This window comes from Argopecten irradians, chromosome 2, assembly GCF_041381155.1.
Source record: "Argopecten irradians isolate NY chromosome 2, Ai_NY, whole genome shotgun sequence".
Taxonomy (NCBI): domain Eukaryota; kingdom Metazoa; phylum Mollusca; class Bivalvia; order Pectinida; family Pectinidae; genus Argopecten; species Argopecten irradians.
The window spans coordinates 60,149,404-60,176,715 of record NC_091135.1 but is presented as its reverse complement, the minus strand read 5'-3'; the positions used below and the strand labels follow the sequence as shown (position 1 = coordinate 60,176,715).

At 35.9% G+C, this 27,312-nt stretch overlaps 2 protein-coding genes across 4 annotated transcripts in view; both read left to right on the top strand.

The window, feature by feature from the left end:
• LOC138316113 (pyruvate dehydrogenase phosphatase regulatory subunit, mitochondrial-like) overlaps window positions 1-27,312 on the top strand; it is a 141,043-nt gene that overhangs the window by 89,834 nt on the left and 23,897 nt on the right. The gene's annotated exons all lie outside the window — the stretch shown is intronic.
• LOC138312872 (pyruvate dehydrogenase phosphatase regulatory subunit, mitochondrial-like) lies at window positions 1,174-23,398 on the top strand. Its single transcript, XM_069253605.1, has 10 exons — window positions 1,174-1,333; window positions 2,510-2,634; window positions 3,319-3,511; window positions 6,821-6,970; window positions 7,353-7,495; window positions 9,510-9,658; window positions 10,180-10,387; window positions 10,620-10,709; window positions 10,934-11,113; window positions 16,525-23,398. Exons 1-10 carry the CDS (start codon window positions 1,174-1,176, stop codon window positions 16,930-16,932), a joined length of 1,806 nt encoding a protein of 601 aa, XP_069109706.1. The 3' UTR covers window positions 16,933-23,398.

Genomic DNA, 27,312 nt, shown 5'->3' with positions numbered 1-27,312 from the left:
AATGATCCTGACACGGTCTCCCAACAAAGTGTTGTTATTTTTTTCGGGTCAATCCGAAATCCAAGATGGCCGCCACAGCCGCCATCTTGAAAATACATTTTGAACTTCTTCTCAAGTTCTACCGGTGCGATTTGGCTGAAACTTGCATGAAATGATCCTGACATGGTCCCGACAAAGTGTTGTTATTTTTCGGGTCGATCCGAAATCCAAGATGGCCGCCACAGCCGCCATCTTGAAAACACATTTTGAACTTCTTCTCAAGTTCTACCACTGCGATTTGGCTGAAACTTGCATGAAATGATCCTGACATGGTCCTGACAAAGTGTTGTTATTTTTTGGGTCGATCCGAAATCCAAGATGGCCGCCACAGCCGCCATCTTGAAAATACATTTTGAACTTCTTCTCAAGTTCTACCGGTGCGATTTGGCTGAAACTTGCATGAAATGATCCTGACATGGTCCTGACAAAGTGTTGTTATTTTTTGGGTCGATCCGAAATCCAAGATGGCCGCCACAGCCGCCATCTTGAAAATACATTTTGAACTTCTTCTCAAGTTCTACCGGTGCGATTTGGCTGAAACTTGCATGAAATGATCCTGACATGGTCCCGACAAAGTGTTGTTATTTTTCGGGTCGATCCGAAATCCAAGATGGCCGCCACCGCCGCCATCTTGAAAACACATTTTGAAATTCTTCTCAAGTTCTACCGGTGCGATTAGGCTGAAACTTGCATGAAATGATCCTGACATGGTCCTGACAAAGTGTTGTTATTATTTCGGGTCGATCCGAAATCCAAGATGGCCGCCACAGCCGCCATCTTGAAAACACATTTTGAACTTCTTCGCAAGTTCTACCGGTGCGATTTGGCTGAAACTTGCATGAGATGATCCTGACATGGTCCCGACAATGTGTTGTTACATCTCTGGTTGATCCCAAATCGAAGATGGCTACCATGACACTATATCTAATTAATTTCCTATATGTTAAGGCCCTTGGGCCTCTTGTTTGAAATTAAATTTGTTGAAAGAAATTGAAAAATGATCCTAACATGGTCCTGACAAAGTGACACCATATACAATTAATTTTACTATTGCCAAGGTAGTCAGATGACCGTTAAGGCCCTTTGGGCCTCTTGTTGATTAAGGTATTATATATTTGTCTTCTTTGTTCCGTCATGACAGTGATTAGAGATCATGATGGCCGTATCTACGCCCGAGAGTGGAGCGGAGGTTTGCTGGCAGGAGGGTTTGAACCGAGAGGAAAACCAGTGTTCCATAACGGAATTCCGGATAAATTTGAATTCCAGCTCCTCCCGGAGGACTGGGACCATTTCCGTAAGGATATTTACATGTATTACATGTATAGCAGTATCATTTGAATTCCAGCTCCTCCCTGAGGACTGAGACCATTTCCGTAAAGATAATTACACACTCACTTATTATATGTATATCAGTATCATATACAGATTTGTATTTACATTTTCACTGCAGCCCCTCTATGTAATCTTACCAAGTGCAGTTGACATTTATCAGTCTATTAACTGCCATCCACTTATTATGACATTATTGTCATTATGACGTCACAATTGTCATTCAAGCGATCACAAAAATGACTGTTTCATCTTTGACAAAAAAAAAATCTTTATTCATTATAGCTGCAAAATATCTTGAGATTTCATAAGAAAATTGTTATCAAATGTGAAAATAAGCACTGTAATGCATTCATTTGGCAATTTTGGGAGTATGAATGCCAACTGGCCAGTGGCATATTCACCATAAAGAGACTGATAATGTGTTCAATGTTTCTGTAGAGATGATATTCAATATTGTAGTCTAAGTTTTGTTGCTATCTATTTTTCCTGAGATTCTGACTTAACGATCTTTGTCTGTCTGTCCATGCAGCCATTGATATATCTATATTTTACTAAATGCCACTCTGTAACTTTACCAAATGTTGTTAGTGTTCAGTGTATGACAGTCAATCACTAATTTTGACCTCAGAATTACTGTGCCGATGACCATGCGCTGTTGAAATTGCTGTTCCATCTCTGACGATAAGCACATGTTTATTCATTGTATTATCTTGTTGTTAAAAATAGTTACAAAATGTAAATACACAACTCATTTATCATGTAATAGTATATGAGCCAGTTTGATAGTTTGATTCTAGATGCCTAAATGATAAAATTTTTCAAGGTTCACATGTTGAGGGTTTGTGGTGACTTTAAGACCAGGTCAAAGTTCATTATAAAATTGGTAGTTTATCACAAAATAGATCCTTCTTATGGCATATTGAAGTAAAATTGATTATAACTAACAAGGGGTTAACTGATCAAAAATTGTTTAGGTTCTTTGGTCCATCGTGAATGTCAAACTCTGGTTAATGGAGGTAAAGTATTAGAGACATACAAGGTATTATTCTGTGTTATAGTATTTCTGATTCATATCCGATAACAAGTAAAATTCTAGTAAAATTGAAATAATATGACTTGTTTGTTTTAAAATTAAAAGAGGTACTGTTAGACCCAATTCTTCATCGCTTCCCCTGTATGGAGACCGCTGAAGTGAGACATTTGGTCAACGGACCAGAAAGTTTTACCCCTGATGGTCACTGGAATCTTGGCGAATCCCCTGAGGTACTACATGTACAGGTTTCAAAACCTGATGTCAATCTTTGTTGTTGCAAGCATTCATTGTAGATATTTGTTTGAAGAAGAATACATTATATTTCAAAAGAACAGCTGCATCTTGTTAGGTCATCTGACCCAAAGGGTCAGGATGACCTATAGCCATCATGTTTTGTCTGTCGTTGTGCACCGTCCACCGTGTGTTAACTTTTCACATTTTGAACTTCTTCTCAAGTTTTACCAGTGCGATTTAGCTGAAACTTGCATGAAATGATCCTGTCATGGTCCCGACCAAATGTCGATCCAAAATCCAAGATGGCCACCATCTTGAAAACATATTTTGAACTTCTTCTCAAGTTCTACAGTTGTGATTTGACGGAAACTTGTATGAAATGATCCTGATATGATCTTGACAAAGGGTTTTTACATCTCTGGTTGATCCTAAATCAAAGATGGCTACCATGACACCATATCTAATTAATTTCCTTAATGACTTTTGCCAAGGAAGTCAGATGACCGTTAAGTCTCTTGTCTTGAATTTGAAGCCATTTTAGCTTTCAATATAAAACAACCAATATTCACAAGCAAAAGATATTCATGTATGATTTGTTTTACTTTCATTTGAACATGCGTTGGTGATGTGTTAGGTTCCCTCTAAATGACTTTAATCCTATTAAGATATATGTTGTATAGGTAAAGAATTACTTTGTCGCGGCTGGGATGAACTCCATGGGTGTTGTCGGCAGTGGTGGAATTGGGAAACACCTAACAGAATGGATTATAGACGGTGAGCCAAGCATCAACCTTGCAGAACATGATATCCTCCGATATGTCCCTCACCATAGCAACAAGAAGTTCCTCAAGGAGAGGGTCAAAGAAACTATCGGTAAGTGTAATTGATGAACTTATGTTCCATTCTAGGTAAGAGTGCTACATTTAAATCTACTGTATCTATTACCTTCCCTTTTACAAATTTGATAAAGCATACAACTCATGGTAGGTCAAATACATTGGACTGCTCACTGGCATTCTGTTAATTACACAATTCACTTAGAATGAAATGTTTTTACTTTTTGATTATTATAAAGAGATTCATATTCAATGTCATAACTTTTAATTTCATTTAGATATTTATGTCTTTTGGTCAATTGATCTCAAAAAATGAACCATCATCAGGCTATCGTCCGACCATTGAGCATCAACTTTTTTCCAATTTTTAGGTCACCTGAGACGAAGTCTCAAGTGACCTATTCTAATCGCCTTTTGTCCGTCGTCGTCCGTCGTCCGTTGTCCGTCGTATGTCCGTAAACAATTTACATTTTCGACTTCTTCTCCAAAACTGCTGAAGCAATTTCAATGAAATTTTGCACAAAGCTTCTAAGGCATAAGGCCAATCAAAATTGTGAATTATATGGTCCCCACCCCTCAGGGAGCTATGGGAGGGGCCAAAAGGGGTAAAATTGACTAAAATTTCAAAAATCTTCTTCTCCACTCACAGATGTGATGGAATTAAATACTCTTCATAGATAGAAAGGTCATAAGGTCCTTTACAAAAATTGTGAATTATATGACCCTGGGGTCTCAGGTTTCCCCCTGGGGAGGGGGTTAAGTTTACTATAGTTTATATAGGGAAAACACATTTTTGAGTATTATTTGATCATTTGTAATAGGAAATGAGTCAAATATTGTCAGAATTATCAGTATGAGATTGCCATTGAATCCTATTAACCAATTTTCCATGACTGACCCCCAGGGGCCTTAGGGGCGGGGTCAAAAGGGGTCAAATAGGCTATTTCTTCAAAAATCTTCTTCTGAAATTCTGGAAATGGTAGAATCACATACTCTTCATAGATGGAAAGGTCTTGAGGTCCTTTACCAAAATTGTGAATTATATGACCCTGGGGTCTCACGTTTCCCCCTGGGGAGGGGGTCAAGTTTACTATAGTTTATATAGTGAAAACACATTTATGAGCATTTTTTGCTCAATTTTAATACGAAATGAGTCAAACTTGTTTAGAATTATAAGCATGAGATAACATTTTAATATCATATCTATATTGGTCCTGGTCAACCCCCTCGGGGCAGAGGGGCGGGGCCAAAAGGGGCAAATAGGCTAAAACTTTAAAAATCTTCTTCTTAAATACTGAAAATGATAGAATCAAATACTCTTCATAGATGGACAGGTCTTAAAGTCCTTTACAAAAATTGTGAATAACATGACCCTGGGGTCTCTTGTTTCCCCCTGGGGAGGGGGTCAAGTTTACTTTAGTTTATATAGGAAAAACACATTTATGAACATTATTTGCCTATTTTTCATAGGAAATTAGTCAAACTGGGTTAGAATTATTAGCCTGAAATAGCATTTTAACATCATATCCATACTGGTCATGGCTGACCCCCAGGGGCCAGAGGGGTGGAGCCAAAAGGGGTCAAAATGGTAATTTCAAAAATCTTCTTTTTGAATTCACAGATTTGATGGAACCAGATACTCTTGATAGATTTGAAGGTCTTAAGGCCCTTTACAAAAATTTGTGAATTTCATGGCCCTGGGATCTCAGATTTTCCCCTAGGGAGGGGGTTAAGTTTACTATATATAAGTTTGAATATGGAAAACACATTTTTGAGCATTATTTAGTCATTATAATAGGAAATTAGTCAATTGTAGTCAGAATTATCTCTATGTGATGGCCATTGAATCTTATTACCAAATTTTCCATGACTGATCCCCAGGGCCTTAGGGGCGGTCCCAAAACCGGTCAAATAGGCTAAAACTTCAACAATCTTCTTCTGAAATTCTGGAAATGGTAGAATCAAATACTCTGCATAGATGGACAGGTCTTAAAGTCCTTTACAAAAATTGTGAATAATATGACCCTGGGGTCTCTTGTTTCCCCCTGGGGAGGGGGTCAAGTTTACTTTAGTTTATATAGGAAAAACACATTTATGAACATTATTTGCCTATTTTTCATAGGAAATTAGTCAAACTGGGTTAGAATTATTAGCCTGAAATAGCATTTTAACATCATATCCATACTGGTCATGGCTGACCCCCAGGGGCCAGAGGGGTGGAGCCAAAAGGGGTCAAAATGGTAATTTCAAAAATCTTCTTTTTGAATTCACAGATTTGATGGAACCAGATACTCTTGATAGATTTGAAGGTCTTAAGGCCCTTTACAAAAATTTGTGAATTTCATGGCCCTGGGATCTCAGATTTTCCCCTAGGGAGGGGGTCAAATTTACTATAGTTTATATAGGAAAACACATTTAGGAACATTATTTGCTTAGTTTTCATAGGAAATTAGTCAATCTGGGTTAGAATTATTAGCCTGAGATAGCATTTAACATCATATCCATATTGGTCCTGGCCGACCCCCAGGGGCGAGAGGGATGGGGCCAAAAGGGGTCAAAATGGATAACATTTCAAAAATCTTTCTCCTGAATTCACAGATTTGATGGAACCAAATAATCTTCATAGATTAAAAATTTATAAAACTGACTTCAAGGGCCTGATGGGCCAATATATATTTATAGTGTTTATATGCATGTCTTTGTTTCATTCTGTGTCTGTAGCTTTTACAACTTTTGAAGCCTAGTGTCCTGAAATTTGGTTAATAACAAAGGGCTACAAAGTTTGTTCAAATTAATGACTTTGACCTTCATTCAAGGTCACAGGGGTCAAATAGGCTGAAATATCTTTAAATGACGTCTTCATATCCAAGAGCCCTATAGACCTGATATTGGGCCTGTGGCATGCTGAGGGGAAGGGCTACCAGGTTTTATCTATTGAATGATCTTGACATTCATTCAAGGTCACAGGAGTCAAATAGGCTAAAATATTAAAATGATTTTTCTTCAATAAACAAGAGGTCTAGACACCTGATATTACCTGGGTCATAAACAGAAATTCTTATTGACTCTTTTGTCTTAAGTATGCACAATGGTTACCTGATAGCAGGTGAGCAATTTGGGCCCATTGGGTCCTTGTTGCAAATGTAGCTGTCACTGCACCTAGCAAGTTTTCTGTCTATATCCATTGAAAGACTTATTAATAGAATCAGGATGACTATGAGTATTGCTATTGGATTAATTATGAGAAATGAGTACAAAGAATAGTATAACCTTAACAAATAGGAGAGTATTTTTAAGCTTGACAATATAATATCATATGTTTAACCAGTTAAACTTTTTCCATCAGCACTATATGCTCTGAGGTTTCCATACGAATATTGGAAAAGCGGACGTAAACTGAGAACTTCGCCTTTACACACTAGGCTTGAAGTAGATGGAGCTTTCTTTGGTGAAACCAACGCATATGAACGACCTATCTACTTTGCACGCCCTGATGGTAAGTTATCAGACCAACTCCATTTTAGTGGTCTTCTCAGAAGAAAAGTCTTCCCTGAAGATGATGGAAAGAGCTACAAATCGTGTGAATGGAAGTTATATTGTAGAAGTACAAAATCTCAGTCTTTGAGACAGTTTCTTAATTGTGGAAGACAACAGTCAGTACCTGGTAACTTCTTGAAGAGTCAGTTTCAAACTTCTGTTCCAGATCTGGATAACTGTGGATCACAAGGCGACCACAGACCCCAAGACTCTTATTAAGTACTTTTGATTTCATGAATAAAAGGCTTATTATATGATGATTGGAAGATGTTACTTAATTCATTTCACAAGCATGGTTATTTTGTCACACAAGAACAGTCCTGTAATCTTCTGTCTTTCAGATGAGCCTGCTAACCAGTATTATCCTGGGAAAGGTTCCTACGGTAAACCGCCATGGTTTGAAAATGTCAAAGAGGAATACTGGGCTTGTAAGGAACGTGTGTGTCTTATAGACATGTCATCATTCTCCAAATTTGAGGTCAAGGTAAGCATAGAAATGTCATCATTCTCCAAATTTGAGGCCAAGGTAAGTATAGAAATGTCATAATTCTCCAAATTTGAGGCCAAGGTAAGTATAACAATGTTATCATTATTTGAGGTAAAGGTAAGTATAGACATGTAACGCTTCTCTTACTTTGAGATCAAGGTCTTTATAGACTTGTCATCCTTTTCTACGTTTGAGGTCAAGGTCAGTATAGACTTGTCATCCTTCTCTAAGTTTGAGGTCAAGGTCAGTTTAGACATGTAGCACTTCTCTTAGTTTGAGGTCAAGGTCAGTATTGACTTGTCATCCTTCTCTAAGTTTGAGGTCAAGGTCAGTGTAGACATGTAACACTTCTCTTAGTTTGAGGTCAAGGTCACTGTAGACATGTAACACTTCTCTTAGTTTGAGGTCAAGGTCAGTGTAGACATGTAACACTTCTCTTAGTTTGAGGTCAATGTCAGTACAGACCTGTCATCCTTCTTTAAGTTTGAGGTCAAGGTCAGTGTAGACATGTAACACATCTCTTAGTTTGAGGTCAAGGTCAGTATAGACTTGTCATCCTTCTTTAAGTTTAAGGTCAAGGTCACTGTAGACATGTAACACTTTTCTTAGTTTTGAGTTCAAGGTCAGTATAGACTTGTCATCCTTCTTTTAGTTTGAGGTCAAGGTCAGTGTAGACATGTAACACTTCTCTTAGTTTGAGGTCAAGGTCAGTGTAGACTTGTCATCCTTCACTAAGTTTGAGGTCAAGGCCAGTGTAGACATGTAACACTTCTCTTAGTTTGAGGTCAAGGTCAGTATAGACTTGTCATCCTTCTTTAAGTTTGAGGTCAAGGTCAGTATAGACTTGTCATCCTTCTCTAAGTTTGAGGTCAAGGCCAGTGTAGACATGTAACACTTCTCTTAGTTTGAGGTCAAGGTCAGTATAGACTTGTCATCCTTCTTTAAGTTTGAGGTCAAGGTCAGTTTAGACATGTAGCACTTCTCTTAATTTGAGGTCAAGGTCAGTATAGACTTGTCATTCTTCTTTAAGTTTGAGGTCAAGGTCAGTGTAGACATGTAACACTTCTCTAAGTTTGAGATCAAGGTCAGTATAGACTTGTCATCCTTCTCTAAGTTTGAGGTCAAGGTCAGTGTTGACATGTAACACTTCTCTTAGTTTGAGGTCAAGGTCAGTATAGACTTGTCATCCTTCTTTAAGTTTGAGGTCAAGGTCAGTGTAGACATGTAACACTTCTCTAAGTTTGAGATCAAGGTCAGTATAGACTTGTCATCCTTCTCTAAGTTTGAGGTCAAGGTCAGTGTTGACATGTAACACTGACCTTGACCTCAACACTTCTCTTAGTTTGAGGTCAAGGTCAGTATAGACTTGTCATCCTTCTCTTAAATCCTTTAAAAACTATTATCAGAGATTGGTCATATGAAAACAGTAAGGGAGTTAACCATGGAAAGTCAATTACTCAGAAATAAGCAAATATTGAACAAACAATCCATTTTGTCAGAGACAATACAATACATTCTATACAGGTAAGAGCGAATCGAGTACACACGCTTGATTAAGAGGCAACTGAGGAGTATTCTCTACTTAGTAATATTTTGCTCTTTTGTAGTCTTTTGCATCTACAAATGCGTATTTAAAGTTGTCAAAATGGAATATATAGTTCTACTGAAATAGTGTATTTTTATTTTGGAAAGAAGAACCAGTTTTATAAGGATAAACATTGAATAAATCTTCACATGTTCTAAGTTTCGCTGAGATTTACTTGGTTATTATCCGGGTACGTACATGTACATTGGCTATTTTCAGACAAACACATTGATATGTTCCATATTTTCAATATGCATTTTTGTCAAAACTGTACATATTTGAACAAAATTAATGTATGGACTTGGTATTTAGCATTTTGTGTCCATGTTTATAATAACATTTTTTTTTAAAGATGAATCAAATATGCATATTTTAAAATGATTCTTTCTTAATTTTAAGGCATTATTATACTCTATGAATTTTCAGTCAAATGGATCTGAAGCCCTAAAATTTCTAGAATACCTGAGTTCCAATGATATTGAGGATAACGTTGGAGAGATCATCCACACCGGTATGCAGAATCACCGTGGAGGATACGAAAATGACTGTACTGTCGTCCCTCTCGACCACGACCAGTAAGTATACAGCCGTAAAACAGCTAAAGACGAAGGTGATGAACATAGCTGTGGGAGGATTGACAATCAATTGAAATAAGAGAACAATTTGTCTGGTCATATTATGTAACTCGAAATTTGTAATCAATTGGAAATTCTGCTATACAATATTCTAGGTACAATTTTGTAATCTTGATTTTCTTGTATCATGTTAGTTTGATGAAGATGATTTTAATTTATCAGCTGCAAATAGTTTCTCCTTATACCTAAGGTAGAGTTATTTTGTCTAACTTCATGTAAATTAACATCCTATTAACAGCCAAGGTCATTTAAGGATGTGCCAGGTTTGATGGTGGTGGAAAGCTGGAGTATCCAGAGAAAACCATCAACCAGCAGTCGGCTAGTCCCTGGCAACTGCACCACATAAAATTCTAACTTGGTACCCAGAGATGGAGGGCTTGTGTTCACTCATTAATGTATTGTCATGAAAGGAAAAACATTTCTCAATGATGTTTAACTGTTCTTTTATTTCTCTCTCTCAGTTTCTTCATAATATCCCCGGCGTCCCAGCAGACCCGATCTCTGTCTTGGCTCCAGGGATTCCAGCCTGACGATGGCTCTGTCCAGATCCGAGACATCACGTCAGCGTATGCTGGGATAAATGTTATAGGTCCTCATGCCCAGCAGCTACTGGCTGATGTCACAGACATATCCACCACTCTCAAGGATTTCAAACCTATGACATGCAAGGTATTCATGTATTCATTAGTAGGTATGTCACATACCAATACCCGGTCATTGTGACCTATATTTTGACCTTTGATCTTATCTGATTCTATGACACACATGGTTATGGACTTAATACATTCTGTTTGGTTTGTGAACTTTTGAATTCAGTTGGAAATTCTCACACTTAATTTGTCAGAAATGCTGTTTTTAATCATTGACAATGTCAAAAGTAATAATTTTACTGTTTTTTAAGGTGATCAATGTTGGGTTTGCTAGTGATATCAGAGCCATGAGACTAACACATGGGGGAGAGGATGGATTTGTGCTCTACGTCCCTTCAGAGGTATAACATTCCACATTTAAATGTATAACATTGTGTGGATTTTTACTGTTTATTATTTGTCACCTGGTATGAATGTGAACCTAGTTTGTCAAACATTTTTCATATTCTTTAATCTAAACCAAAACCTTACAAAGGACTAGTTTAAGTTAAAATAAAAAAATAAAAAACACTAAATTTTCACCGTTTCCTTTGCATCAATAATTTCTTTCAAATTCTATTTTTAGTATGCACTCCATGTTTACGATACACTGATGGCGGCTGGCAAGGACTACGGAATCAGACATGCTGGCTACTACGCCCTGAAAATGTTACGCATTGAAAAATTCTATGCATACTGGGGTGTAGATCTTACTACTCACACCACACCTCTCGAGTGTGGCCGTGACTTTAGGGTCAAGTTTGAGGTAAGATGTAGTTTAATGGATTCTTTGATCATTCAAAAGAGGACTTACATTGTGACTTTTAGCCCACCATCATCAGATGGTGGGCTTTTCAAATGGCTTTTTGTCCGTCCGTCCGTTAATAATTCTTGTTACTGCTATTTCTCAGAAAGTACTGAAGGGATCTTTTTTCAAATTCGGAATGTAGGTTTCCCTAGTTGTGCATATTGCATTTTGGGACCAATCGGTCTACAAGATGACCGCCAGGCAGCCATCTTGGATTTTGATAGTTAAAGTTTGTAACTGCTATTTCTCAGAAAGCACTAAAGGCATCTTTCTCAAATTTCATATGCAGGTTCCCCTAGGGACCTAGTTGTGCATATTGCATTTTGGGACCAATCAGTCGACAATATGGCAGACTGGCAGCCATCTTGGATTTTGATAGTAAAAGTTAGTAAAGTTAGTAACTGCTATTTCTTAGAAAATACTGAAAAATTCTTTTCTCAAAATTCATATGTAGGTCCCTCTTGGACTGCGACATAATGATTATTTTCTCGTTTTTGTCAGAAGTGGGATGTAGCTTTTTTTGTTCCATGGCTCGTGAGGTTCATGTCGATGTTGTGTTGTAATTGAAGAAGGAGGACTCCAAATTTCTGTCGACATTTTATTTCGTGTGGTACATTTTACAATATACGAGAATACAGAATCATGCCCTGCCTAGCATCTTGAATCCCAAGTGGGACCGTACTCCCGAGGGAGCGGTGCAGACCTGAGACTCTTTAAGACTCCCTAAGACTCTCTAAGACTCTATCTCTGTCAGGCCTTTTTATACCCTATGTGAATATGTGCCTACGTGTAAATGTTTGTCAGAATAGATACAACAAGGAACATTCTTGTCAATACAGCACATTAAGGTTATTACATATTACATGTATATGTCACATCTGACCAGACAAGAACATGTACTCGGACATGTAAAACAGACAAATCTGTCATGTTATGGCCTGGAGACATATACACGACGTATCAAATGTATTTCTGAAATATGTGCCTGAAGAATATTCACACTGGTCAATCATATTATCAAATTATATATAGCTTACTTTAACTTAAATCTTTAAATTAAATTTCCATATCAAGACATCCTTATACTACATTCGTCCTTTACTCATATATGATTTCAAATTAGTTAAAATTTGAAATCATAATGCTACAAAAGTTTAAATTAAATTTCTATATCAAAAGTAAAATTAAATTTCCATATCAAGACATCATAACCAGTATAATATTTTAAAGTTTGATGATTGGTTTATGGGGTATGGCTTGATGTGGTTGTTATTTCATCGTCCGTGAGGTTCACGTTGTTATTGTGTTGATGTAGAGTTGAATGATGAAGAACTCCAATTTCTGTCGACATTTTATTTCATGTGGTACATTTTAACTTACAATATACGTGTAAGCATGGTTACAGAGTAATGCTGTGGTTGGCCCCAAAATGGGACCAGACACAGGGTGTGTCTGCTATCGTCCCTCTGCTCTGTATGTATATCTCCGTATGTATCACTGGCCAGTCCAATATATATACTGATCAGATATCGCATACGTGTACAAATGACAAGTTACTCATGTTAGTACACCATAAAATTATATAACAACAAGGAACTTTTCTATACACCAGACTGTTACGTCGCTGACAAGTAGACATTTGCCCTGGAGGCAACACGAGTATATGTCTCAAATACTGTACATTAAGTCTTGAAGATTTTAATAAATAATAATTAAAGATTCCTAAAATAATACTAATTATACCATATTCCGCCCCCTTGTTAATAATTATTTAAAATTAGATATAATTTGAAATAATTGAATAATAGGAAGATAATAGACTTCCTTAAATAATACTAATCATACCATATTAACTTCTTTGTGTAGGTAGCTTGAAAATTATGTAAGCAAAATACGGAGGAAAAAAATCTATCTGACTTTGATATATTCATGATAATTATGCTGTTATTAGAATAAAAATAAAAATGAAAGTAAATGAAAAGCGCTAGGTCAACGTCATATCGTTTTAAAACACTAGCATGATGCCTTGTCTTTAATTAGACTAAGACTGGTAAACAATTTATGTAATGATACAATTCACAGGAAGTTCTTTGTTGTTGTGTAAGTAATAAATGTAGCAAAGTTGTGTAAATAACTCATGAGGAATATATTTCAACTTATGTGAACCCAGCATAAAACTGCATAGGGCATTCCCCCAACTTATTATAATAAAATGTGTGTGTATATCTTACATTATATCTAAGTGTATATGAATATCATGTGTATTAATGTCACAATATTAATTAAATGTTAAAAGAACTTCCATATGAAAAATTATAGAACAACAGCATAATCATGAATAAGTCACAAAGTATATAAAAATTTAGCAATAAATTTTACATTGCTTTAAGAAAATGTGTACTTTTAATAATGTAGAAAAATATTCTCTAAGTAATCATAGGTATATATATGATAGGTTGTAGCTACATTAGAACATAATATGTTTCTTGTTAGTTATCAGTTATAAATGTACATGATGCAATATATTTAATTTAATAATTTGACCTGAGGCACAGTGTTTGTGATAAACGTTAGTTGATAAATTAGTTATAAAGTGACCAATATATAGAAATTACCAGGTGCATGATTACAAATGTATTATGAATAATATTTAAGTATAAACCAACCAGTAAAAAAGAAAATGTTATAAAAAAGTAATTGTACATTTGCTCAGAGTAGCAACATATGTAATACAGAATATTGTTGTATTGTATTTTAAATATCTTAGACTAATAGTAATAGTTAAGAATGTTTAAATATCTTGATTTTGTAAAATAAAGGATGATAGAGTTCATAAGCATAGAAATTTCATTTAGTTCATAAATCCAAAAAGGATAGAAAAAATGATTAACCTGAACTAGTACTGTTCAAACTTGTGCTCTATAAAATGAAATTAATGAAAAGAAAAAAAAATGCTTGTGCTGATGTCATACTGTCTTAACAATCAAGCCGTGAAATCTTGCACTCCAATCAGGCTAAGATCTTAAAATAAATAAAATGAAATGAAAATCAATTTTCAAAGAAAGTTCCATGTTGTGCTTATATATTTGTGTATGTAAACGTTGAGAAAAACATAAAAAACTTGAGTGTGCCCGGCATTAAACTGCATCGGGTATTTCTCCCAACGTGAAATAATATACATAAACGTAAATATGTCATTAATATTGAGAAAATGGGCCTTAATGAGATAGCTCACCACGCTATTGTTCTCAGACATACTGGAAGTTCCAATTACTTTTAAAACTGCATGTTAGACCATGTCAGCAGAACATTTCCAGACGTTTAAATATATGTTTTGTGTAAAAAAATGTATTCGTGTAAATGAAAAATAATAATTTAAAGCAAAAAGGTATGTTGAGGAACTTTCTCTGTGAATGACATAAATGAACAGCACAAGTCATGAACATATTAATAGAAATGAAATTTACAAAACATTATTATCCAAAAATCTCAAAAATCTGTTAGCTCAGGAAAAAAAGTATAAAAATGAAATTGATAGTATGGTAATATTAAATATTTAAGTGTAATGAAGTAAATTATATTTACCATATTGAATTAAAAAAATGTATTACATTACTTCATAACGTTTCGCTTAGAACAATTATCATCCTGTTATATGTATGTAAAAAAAATAATCTTAAATTTACTGATACGTTGTACCTTAAAACATATGATATTTAGATGAAAACAACTTTTAAAAAATGTATAATTATATCAGTTTAGAAAACAATAAAACACTATATATTACCAAAAAATAAATTCCAATATATAAAAACACATTTATAAATGTCCAAAATTTTAAGAAGTAATTACAGTTCATTTTTGTTTGTCTTCTGTCTTCGATCTTCTATCTTCGTACTGGTAGGTGGATGTTGGCTGTGGTCAATAAGGTGTTGTTGGTGGTCTCTGCGTTTTGGTTCCGCTTGTATCGTTCTTTGTGTGGTTTGTGGTGATGGGTTTGGGTGGCGATGTATAATGGTAATTGGCTCCGAGTTGTTGTGTTTTTGTGGCACTCCTGATCGAATAGTGGTTGCGTGAAGTTTTCCATAGGTAAATCGTGATCGTTGATATGTGTTTGTGGCCATGATGATCGTACAGTGGAGTAGCTCCGCGAAGTGTTCCATAGTCTGGTCTGTAAAATGGTGGTGACCGCGAAGTTTTCAATCCCAGGTACGATCGCATGTCAACAGCGCCAGTGTGAACATAATGATTATTTTCTCGTTTTTGTCAGAAGTGTGATGTAGCTTTTGTTGGTTTCATGGCTCGTGAGGTTCATGTCGATGTTGTGTTGTAATTGAAGAAGGAGGACTCCAAATTTCTGTCGACATTTTATTTCGTGTGGTACATTTTACAATATACGAGAATACAGAATCATACCGTGCCTAGCATCTTGAATCCCAAGTGGGACCGTACTCCCGACTCCCGCCTTATACTACAGGACCCTAGTTGTGCATATTACATTTTGGGACAGATCAGTCAACAAGATGGCCGACTGGTAGCCGTCTTGGATTTTGATAGTTAAATGTTTGTTTCATCTATTTCTCAGAAAGTACCAAAGGGATCTTTCTCAAATTTCATATGCAGGTTCCCCTAGAGACGTAGTTGTGCATATTGCATTTTGGGACCGGTTGGTGAACAAGATGGCTGACAAGCTGCCATCTTAGATTTAGATAATTGAAGTTTGTTACCGCTATTTCATAGAAAAGGGATCTGTTTCAAGTTTTATATGTAGTATGTTTGAAAAAGTTTGGAAACCCTCTTTCCAATGTCAGACAAAGATCATTCTTTGGTTGGCGCCAAGATCCCTCTTGGATCTCTAGTAATCTACTTAAAATTATGTTAACATGAATATGGATTTGATAAGTCTTTCCTAATGCATATGATATTGTGTTCCTTGCAACAAGACCTTTCTGTTCTCTTTCATTTGTAAAACTTTACTTCTTGCAAATGACATTTTAATCTTCATTTACACTAAAAAAGTTTATAGATTTCCAAAGCATATTTATTATAGGAGGGAATTTCCTTGTTTTTCTTTACACAAGGTATTGTACCATAATGATAGATGTGCTTTGCTGTACAATCAAAGAAATTCTGACCTTGACAGTGACCTTAGGTCTATTTTGAAGGATCTACCCACTATTTTTCTATGTAGAAAATTTTTCTGTAATCTGTAAGCCAAAAACTTCATTGAGGAATAAATTTTGTATTCAATGAAATAACACAGCTTCGTATTGAATTAAAGTCTGATAGTAGGTATTCGTCATCTGAAGAATTTCACCCCTGGTCTACCCAACAAGACTTCTGATACCTTTTGTCTTTGTAATCTTCAGGCCGGCGACTTCATTGGGAAGGATGCCTTACTCAAGCAGAAGGAAGAAGGGATCAGTCAGAGGTTTGTTCAGTTCCTACTGGAGGACTTTAATGTCGACACGGATGTGTGGCCATGGGGAGGAGAGCCAATCTACCGTAACGGCAAATTCACTGGTACCACAACATCCAGTGGGTATGGGTTCAAGCTGGATAAAATGGTGTGTCTTGGTTTCATCAGAGATTATGATGAGCAGGGTAAGAGCGTGTTACACAAGAACATGAACCAATTTGTATTGGACAGGAATGCTAAGTATGAAATAGCCATTGGTGGACAGATGTTTGAAGCCAAAGTACGTCTTTACACTCATAAGGAGGCCTACTCTACTTCAGAGCCAGTCTTTATCCCTGTACCATCAATGAATAAGTAAAAAAAATAGCATCAAAGGAGTAGCAGGAGGTAATGAGTTCCAAGGGAAACAGACATCTAGGTCATCTTTATTTTCTATAACTGCTGAATCAATGAGCAAGTATACAAAATATCAATCATGTTATAAAGATGTATGCTCTATTACTGTTTCACAGATAACTTGCAACAGTTTGTATGCAATTATATATATAATGGTCCCATAAATGTGAATTATGCAAGGTCATGTTCAGATAACTCTATATTGATAGTGAATTTTATATTGACCAGAGATTGTTAAAATGTCTTTGGTGACAGTTGAAAGGAACATTGTAAGTTTTAATTTGATGTTCATTTCACAGAACTTTTACTGTTGACGACAATATCTTTCATTGGTACATGGAGATATACTTACAAAATTTGAATGATAAATCCATTTAGGCATTTTTAGGTCATCTGACCCGAAGGGTCAGGATGACCTATAGTCATCATGTTTCGTCCGTCGTCGTCCGCCGTGCGCCGTGCGCCGTGCGCCGTCCGCCGTCCGCCGTGCGCCGTGCGTTAACTTTTCACATTTTGAACTTCTTCTCAAGTTCTACCAGTGCAATTAGGCTGAAACTTGCGTGAAATGATCCTGACATGGTCCCGACAAAGTGTTGTTATTTTTCGGGTCGATCCGAAATCCAAGATGGCCGCCACAGCCGCCATCTTGAAAACACATTTTGAACTTCTTCTCAAGTTCTACCGGTGCGATTTGGCTGAAACTTGCATGAAATGATCCTGACATGGTCCCGACAAAGTGTTGTTATTTTTCGGGTCGATCCGAAATCCAAGATGGCCGCCACAGCCGCCATCTTGAAAACACATTTTGAACTTCTTCTCAAGTTCTACTGGTGCGATTTGGCTGAAACTTGCGTGAAATGATCCTGACATGGTCCCGACAAAGTGTTGTTATTTTTCGGGTCGATCCGAAATCCAAGATGGCCGCCACAGCCGCCATCTTGAAAACACATTTTGAACTTCTTCTCAAGTTCTACTGGTGCGATTTGGCTGAAACTTGCATGAAATGATCCTGACATGGTCCCGACAAAGTGTTGTTATTTTTTCGGGTTGATCCGAAATCCAAGATGGCCGCCACAGCCGCCATCTTGAAAACACATTTTGAACTTCTTCTCAAGTTCTACCGGTGCGATTTGGCTGAAACTTGAGTGAAATGATCCTGACATGGTCCCGACAAAGTGTTGTTATTTTCCGGGTTGATCCAAAATCCAAGATGGCCGCCACAGCCGCCATCTTGAAAACACATTTTGAACTTCTTCTCAAGTTCTACCAGTGCGATTTGGCTGAAACTTGCATGAAATGATCCTGACATGGTCCCAACAAAGTGTTGTTATTTTTCGGGTCGATCCGAAATCCAAGATGGCCGCCACAGCCGCCATCTTGAAAACACATTTTGAACTTCTTCTCAAGTTCTACCAGTGCGATTTGGCTGAAACTTGCATGAAATGATCCTGACATGGTCCCAACAAAGTGTTGTTATTTTTCGGGTCGATCCGAAATCCAAGATGGCCGCCACAGCCGCCATCTTGAAAACACATTTTGAACTTCTTCTCAAGTTCTACCGGTGCGATTTGGCTGAAACTTGCATGAAATGATCCTGACATGGTCCCGACAAAGTGTTGTTATTTTTCGGGTCGATCCGAAATCCAAGATGGCCGCCACAACCGCCATCTTGAAAACACATTTTGAACTTCTTCTCAAGTTCTACTGGTGCGATTTGGCTGAAACTTGCATGAAATGATCCTGACATGGTCCCGACAAAGTGTTGTTATTTTTCGGGTTGATCCAAAATCCAAGATGGCCGCCACAGCCGCCATCTTGAAAACACATTTTGAACTTCTTCTCAAGTTCTACCAGTGCGATTTGGCTGAAACTTGCGTGAAATGATCCTGACATGGTCCCGACAAAGTGTTGTTATTTTTCGGGTCGATCCGAAATCCAAGATGGCCGCCACAGCCGCCATCTTGAAAACACATTTTGAACTTCTTCTCGAGTTCTACCGGTGCGATTTGGCTGAAACTTGAGTGAAATGATCCTGACATGGTCCCGACAAAGTGTTGTTATTTTTCGGGTTGATCCAAAATCCAAGATGGCCGCCACAGCCGCCATCTTGAAAACACATTTTGAACTTCTTCTCAAGTTCTACCAGTGCGATTTGGCTGAAACTTGCATGAAATGATCCTGACATGGTCCCAACAAAGTGTTGTTATTTTTCGGGTCGATCCGAAATCCAAGATGGCCGCCACAGCCGCCATCTTGAAAACACATTTTGAACTTCTTCTCAAGTTCTACCCTTGCGATTTGGCTGAAACTTGCATGAAATGATCCTGACATGGTCCCGACAAAGTGTTGTTATTTTTCGGGTCGATCCGAAATCCAAGATGGCCGCCACAACCGCCATCTTGAAAACACATTTTGAACTTCTTCTCAAGTTCTACTGGTGCGATTTGGCTGAAACTTGCATGAAATGATCCTGACATGGTCCCGACAAAGTGTTGTTATTTTTCGGGTTGATCCAAAATCCAAGATGGCCGCCACAGCCGCCATCTTGAAAACACATTTTGAACTTCTTCTCAAGTTCTACCAGTGCGATTTGGCTGAAACTTGAGTGAAATGATCCTGACATGGTCCCGACAAAGTGTTGTTATTTTTCGGGTTGATCCAAAATCCAAGATGGCCGCCACAGCCGCCATCTTGAAAACACATTTTGAACTTCTTCTCAAGTTCTGCCGGTGCGATTTGGCTGAAACTTGCATGAAATGATCCTGATATGGTCCAGACAAAGTATTGTTACATCTAGATCTGGTTGATCCCAAATCGAAGATGACTACCATGACACTATATATATCTAATTAATTTCCTATATGTTAAGGCCCTTGGGCCTCTTGTTTGAAATAAAATTTGTTGAAAGAAATTGAAAATGATCCTGACATGGTCCTGACAAAGGGACACCATATATAATTAATTTTACTATGGCCAAGGTAGTCAGATGACCGTTAAGGCCCTTTGGGCCTCTTGTTAATAATAGATTCACCCTCTTAGGGGTGAGACAGGAGATCTCAACCCTCTGGATAAGATTCTTAAGCTATCAAACACTCAAGTTGAGATTCCCCTGTCTCACCCCTAAGAGAGTGAAAGATTTTATTAATCTTTTTCTTTACAACCAGTGAGTAACCCTGTCAAATATGAGAGAAAGTGTCATAAACATGTTATTTAGCCAAGTAAATTGCTGATGCAAAACTATATTTTTAAATAGTTACCAGTTTGATCTTGTTCACAATCTTTATTTTTCAATACATATCAATGGAAGTGACCTTTCCTTCAATGATATCATTATGGTTACTGTATAGTGGAGCCTGTTATACCATCAGAAATAAACAGAGATATAGAATATGATCCGGGGTTTGTCAAAATCCACTGTAATAAGTGGGTGCTGTTTACAAGTCGGATTGAAGCCTCAATATACTTTCATTAGTTTGCATTAGGTTTGCTGTTGTTTGTACATATTCTAGCATGTTAAATGTGTATCAGAAGTAGTGTGCTATTTGATTCCATAGAAACATGTGTAGATTACCAATGTAGATATTAAGTGTACATCCTTGTGAATGTTGTAAACAATGTATGTGTTAGAACCCACCATTTCAACTCGCTGTCAATCACTCATAAAACTGCACCTGTACAATCATGGCTACTGTTACAGTGTACCAGTATTACCTCTATACTATCTTAAGGTGGTTCGATACAGTTAGGCCCAAAAATTTCCCCTCGTTTAATTTTCTTTAAAATTTGCTCACTTAAAGATTGGTAGATAAACTGTTTATTAAGGATTTTATTTGAAATTTGACCATGCGGTTTTGAAAATATTGTACTCTCAATAACCCTACTTAACTTGGTAATTGACTGAAATATTGCAAACAACAACATTTTTTATCTTAATGTGTAAGTTTATATGGCTATCAATGACCTCAATGTCGTTTCCACTCTTAAAAATGCAATAATTGTGAATTTTTCACGCGAATGCGTGTAAATGAGGCCTAAAAAGGGCCAATTTTTGCATTTGAATTTCAACTTAAATACCTAATTTCAAAAAATTGTGTCGTTTAATTTTCTTTATTTTTTGTCCACATAATAAGACAGTTGTTTGGGTTATGATGAAAGAATATAAAAAAAATTGACCGCGGAATTTTTGAGTAATTAGCCTTTCTATACCCCTACCCCCTAAAAAATGACTTTTTTCACAATTATATTATTAGACCAAAATCGAGCGGTAATATTTTTATAAAGAACATCTTATATATTGAATATTATAAAGTGTAATAGTCTGATAATATAAATTGTTATACATGTTAATGTTATGTCACGATGCCATCAATTTGATGATATACAAAGCTAAAAAATGGCACAAATAAGCAATTATTTTGCCTGGATATAATATCTGAAAAATGATTATGGAAAATTCCGTGTAAAGATTCCACTTTAATTACCCTTCAGACAATCCATGATTTTATATTTTTTTAGCGGAAAATATTTTATCAAATTCTGTCTTTCCATCGTCGAGATATCTTAGCTTCAATAGTCGTTTGAGGCAGATGTTCAAGCATAAATTTGAATTTGGCGCCAAAATTGTAGCCATGAAAAGCGTCTACGTGACAACGATCGAAGTTGATAACTTCAACTTGATCACACCAATGTCGATAAAATTGATGTCATCATACACAACTGTATGTCTTTAATTTGTTTTTTGAGGAGATATCTGCATATCTAATACATGTATATATATATATATATTATCCGAAGTAAAGTGAACTAAAACAGATTTTTGGATCCCCAATATAACCTACACGGCAAGTATACGCCTAAGAAAAAAATCTCTTATTCTGAATCCTCGATCTATATGTATGTTCAGCTGATTACTGTAGACAGGAAAATAATTAGTCTATGCCTACATGTTCATGTTTAGTTTCTATATCACAGATATAGTACTGTTGTTGACACTAGCAAACGTGTGCTTTTTCTTAAGATAGTATTTAATTAACTGAATCTGCCATGCATTTTCTTAAAACGGGAAATACATGCATCATCTAATTACAGTAGTTAGGCCTTTGTCTTATCGTACATGTATACAGTAAATAAAATCTTGTTTTTGAACGTGTTAGTGCTTATTGGGGACCAATATTAGCTAAACATGATACATGTAGACATCTACATACAATGTACGCAATATTCATGAAATATACTAGCTTGTACAAATTGAACGAAAAGCAGGGGTGGGGCGACGGAGAGATGAAAAATATTTCTGTAGATACTAGACTAGAGGATTACTCGGCAAAATTGGAATATCTTTATTTAATTATGCATCTCCCTTAAAACACACGTATATTAAGTGTCAAATACTCACAAATTAACGGAGTTGAACAGAAAATGTTTTAATCACTTGATTGTTATGAAACCTCATTTTATCCAGTACAAGATCGAAACCGTATCGGCATATATCAGTCCGTTTGTATGAGTTATGTAATGTGCTTCTCAAAAGATATATGTAGCTTCATGTTATATTAGCCTAGCCAAATTCAAAGATCTGACAACATTATTTTTTTCAAGTTTGTCGAAACTAAGTCCTACACCTACCGTACAAACTTTGATTTTCACCCGGTATCAAGGTTTCGGCAAACCGAACCAAGTACAATATCGACAAATACGCCGTTTATCGACTATACTATCCTGATTTTAACGTTAAAAGGAAAGATATCGTTAGACGGATAACATATAGATCGCTATTCTTCATAATCTTAGTCACAAAAGAGTTTTCATGTGCAGTTCCGAATGCACTCATTGACCCGAGGAGGTCCGAACGAACGGCGCTTTCGATCACTGTTCGGAACGTCCTTAAGAGCATCGTAGGACGCTACCTTTGACTGTGTGTTACAGGACAATCATACAATCTAACCTTATACATTTATAACAATATGTTAGTGTTGTATACAAACTTCCTGAGATGTTTATTGTAACATGATGCTTAATTAAGATCACACAGGTGTTTTAACATTTAGAATAATTTAATACAATGGACATACTGTTTAATAAAGCCTTGAGAAGGTCCTTGGTCTCATGTATAGAAGTAAATTGTGAGAACTGAACATACAATGTACATGTTTGTTTGACAACAAATGATATTATATGTATCAAGACATCTTGTGAAACAAGATCTTAGCAGATGTTCCTTGTGTCTGTGCTACAGATTGAAACATGTGATAATGGAATAATAGAATCAAACCTTGTACCAAAGATATTTATTGAGAGTAATTGTTTAGATGTATTGTCTGTAAGGAGTGATTGTAGATCATGTGGATATACCTCTGAGTAGGTTTGTCTCAATATCTTTCGTGTTAATCGTGTTATTATGTTTCAAATAAAAAGTAACTTAAGTCGTACATCATCCTTTGTCCTCTTAGCTGTTTTTTCTTTTATTAAGAAATCCAAGCTAACTACTTACTGTTTTATACACACATCCATAACCTTACCAATGACAGGCCAGACCATCAGAAATAATATTTATAAGATTTGATCTTGTTCATTATCCAAACCTACAATAAGATTATGTCAATTATTATTATATTTGTTTTAGATTCTTTTGAAAATATTTGAATAACTAATAAGGTCATGTTATTTTCACCCATGATAAACTGAATAGTTTATTAAAAAATAACTATAATCTAGACCTAATATAGGGTCATTTGTACATATGCAAGATAATGATTTAAGAAGTGCAATATGATTTATACAAAAGTGATTCACTCCAATATTTGTATGATGAAAATGCAAATGTAATATGTGACCATGGTGAAAACTAGCTGCAATATATCTCTGGCTTTAAGAGAGAACTTCTGTTTTGCCACATCAGGCAATCCAGAGGTCCTGAGTTTTTCATCCCTAGCAGAGGTAGTGATTATTTCTTTTGGAAAATCCTGCGCTCTGTTACATTGAAAGTACACATGAAATAATGTGAGCGTTTCAGGCCTTCTGGACCTCTTGCTAAGTTGTAGAATGTGAATACTTCAGGACTTAAACACCCTATGTTTGTTTTCTAAAAATCTGTAGATTGTTTTAGGTCAAATGATTGGATCTGTAGCAAGCTAATGGATGATGTCTATTCAAGGTCACAGAGGTCAATTGGTTTAATATCATTGAATAATGTTTTTTAAATAAGAAAGAAAGATACCCAAACAGAGCCTTGATACTCAGCCTAGTACACTTAGATTTGTTTGCAAATGAACAACACCATTTCCATATATTCAAAGTTAGAGGGATCAAATTGCCCAAAGTGTTCCAACTACTAGACAAGTAATCAGGCGACCCTGACTTAAGATGCTTGGTGCATAGGTATAAAGGGCTACTATGTTTGTGCAAATGAATGAGCTTAACCTTCTATCGAGGTCACAAGGGTCAACATTGGCTAAAATTGATGATTGAGTTCTTCTCAATATGAAGTAAGATGAATTGAAACCAGATATGGCGACAGAAACATCCTGATATGGCGACAGAAACATCCTGAAAGGTTACCAAAGAAGTTGATTCAATTAGATGATCCAATACCTCATTTAAGACTACATGGGTTAAATAAGCTAAACAAATGTTATCTGACTTCTTCAATAGGCAAAAGGCCTAGAGTCTTCTTATGGACCTATACTTTGCTGGTATGAAGGGATAAGATGTGTGCATGTTCAAATTAGATGCCAAATAATGAATCAAATAGACTCAAATCATTAAAGCATTGTACATAACATACCTCAGTCACTCCAGGAATCTTGTATTGAGTCTGCATGAAGGCATGCTGTCATAATACAAATTGTAGGGATAAACATTATTTCATTATTGTGAAATCACAGTTTCCCTGTACAAGACCTATTTCAAACTTCTTTTAAAGTTCCACTGCAAGGAATGAGGTGAAACTTTACTGGATTGATCCAAGATTGTCTTCACCAAATGTTTCTTTTTTATCAATCCACAATAGTCAGAAAAAAATATTTTGAATACTTAAAAGATTCGATCAGCTCAGATTTGCGTGAAATAATTAAAATAAAATGACTTCCATAATTTCTTAAATTTCATGGAATCAATATTATTTTCAGTATGACCAAGTTTGTACTACAAGGTAGCAAGCAGATGATTGTTAAGGTCCTTGGACGTCTTGTTCAAATGACTGCACCATAATTTTCATGCTGCACAATAATGGTCTTGTACAATAAAAACTCCAAATGACTTCTATTCAATAGTGAGGAGACTAAGACCAGTGATGTCGATATGTATAAAAAGATGTGAATGTTTGAATGCTGGCCGATTTGTTCTAAGGTTACCAAAATCAGCATAAACAATATAACATATTCAACCCAATAAACACCCATTTCGCTATAAGCACCCCTCCTTTTTGACGTTTGAATTTCAATTGCCCAGTCATAAACAAAGACCAAAACAACACAAAACTGTACAAGTTTGCAATAATTTTGTCTTATCATATATATGCAACATTTCAAATTTTTTTTCAATTTTATAAACGCCCTGGGCGCTTATTGGGTCGAATAGGGTAATGTATAATTGACTAGTAGGTAACAGCAAAGGATTGAAAAAAGGACAAAGAAGGACAGTTAACCATTCAGACATAATTTTGTCTTATCATATATATGCAACATTTCAATTTTTTTTTTCAATTTTATAAATGCCCTGGGCACTTATTGGGTCGAATAGGGTAATGTATAATTGACTAGTAGGTAACAGCAAAGGATTGAAAAAAGGACAAAGAAGGACAGTTAACCATTCAGACATAATTTTGTCTTATCATATATATGAACATTTCATTTTCCTGTTGCTACATTTTTTTTTTTTTTTCAATTTTTTTTCAATATAAATGCCCTGGGCACTTATTGGGTCGAATAGGGTAATGTATAATTGACTAGTAGGTAACAGCAAAGGATTGAAAAAAAGGACAAAGAAGGACAGTTAACCATTCAGACAATAGACCTTTTATTTCTTGTAAACTTATAGATCTGTTAATTTCTTGTTTCTTTGTTCAGTTTAATTTTGTTTATAGTCATATGTTAATGGTGTGGTATATGTATAATACTAATTTGTTTTTCCACTTTTTAAGGATTTGTTAGTACTGAAAGTCCATTGATATATAAACATAGACTCTAACTCATTTTGTGTCCAGAATAATCATAATGTTTTCATGGAAAAATGATAATTATTAAAATGTTTATCTTGCAAAAGAAGAGACATATTGATTGAATTATATACTTTATCCTTCTGGAAAACATCTGTTTTGGTATTAAAAATGTCTTGTTTGATTAAGCCAAACATCAAATCTCATACTGTACCACATACATAGATTGGTTTTGTATACATTTTTGCTCTCCTTTTATTTATACACAGTTAGCAAAATATGGATTTCCTTTTTATAGTATCACTGAATATTGTATAGAGATTTTACTTAAAACTATTCATTATCAGTTTTGCCTTAACAGTTTTAATTTCTACATTAATATTTGTGTTGACCTAAATTTTATTTTGTAATTTAATATAATTCATCATGACTTAAGAACAAACAAAACTTTTAACAAGTAGAGTCTGTTTTGTAATCCTCTGCCACTTGATATTTTCTTCTAGTATAGAATAGTAATGTTTTCTTAATAAAGATCTGTAATACTCTTATAATGTGATTTTTATTCTTCATTCCTTATTGCTTTGGTCCTCCACCGTCCTCCAGCATCAGATGGTGGGCCTTTCAATCTGATTCGTCCAAGATGGTCTTTGTCAGTCATGTTGAGGTTAGATTGGTACCAAAATGGATATGCGGAACTAAGGACCAAGCCAACTCAACTACCATGTTTTATTTGAGTATCGGGTACTTTTTGTAAAGTATCAAAATTCAAGATGGCTTTTTACCAATCATGATGTTATCTGCTCATTTACAAATTGCAATTGGCAGAACTAAAAGCACCAAGATGTACATACAAATGGAATTTTAGAAAGATCCCTTAAGCACTTTTTGAGAATATTGTGACAACAAACTTCAGTTGTCTAAGCCAAAGATGGCTGCCTTTCAGCCACCTTGCTGTCCAATTGGTCATAATTAAATTCACAACTAGGGTCAAAGGAGATCCTACATATGAAATTATTTAAGATCCCTTCGGAGTACTACTCTCTGAGAAATAACAATTATAAGATTTTTAGGTCACCTGAGACGAAGTCTCAAGTGTCATCCATCGTATGGCGATAAACAATTTACTTTTTCGACTTCTTCTCAAAAACTACTAAACCAAATTTGTTGAAATTTTGCAGAAACCTTCCA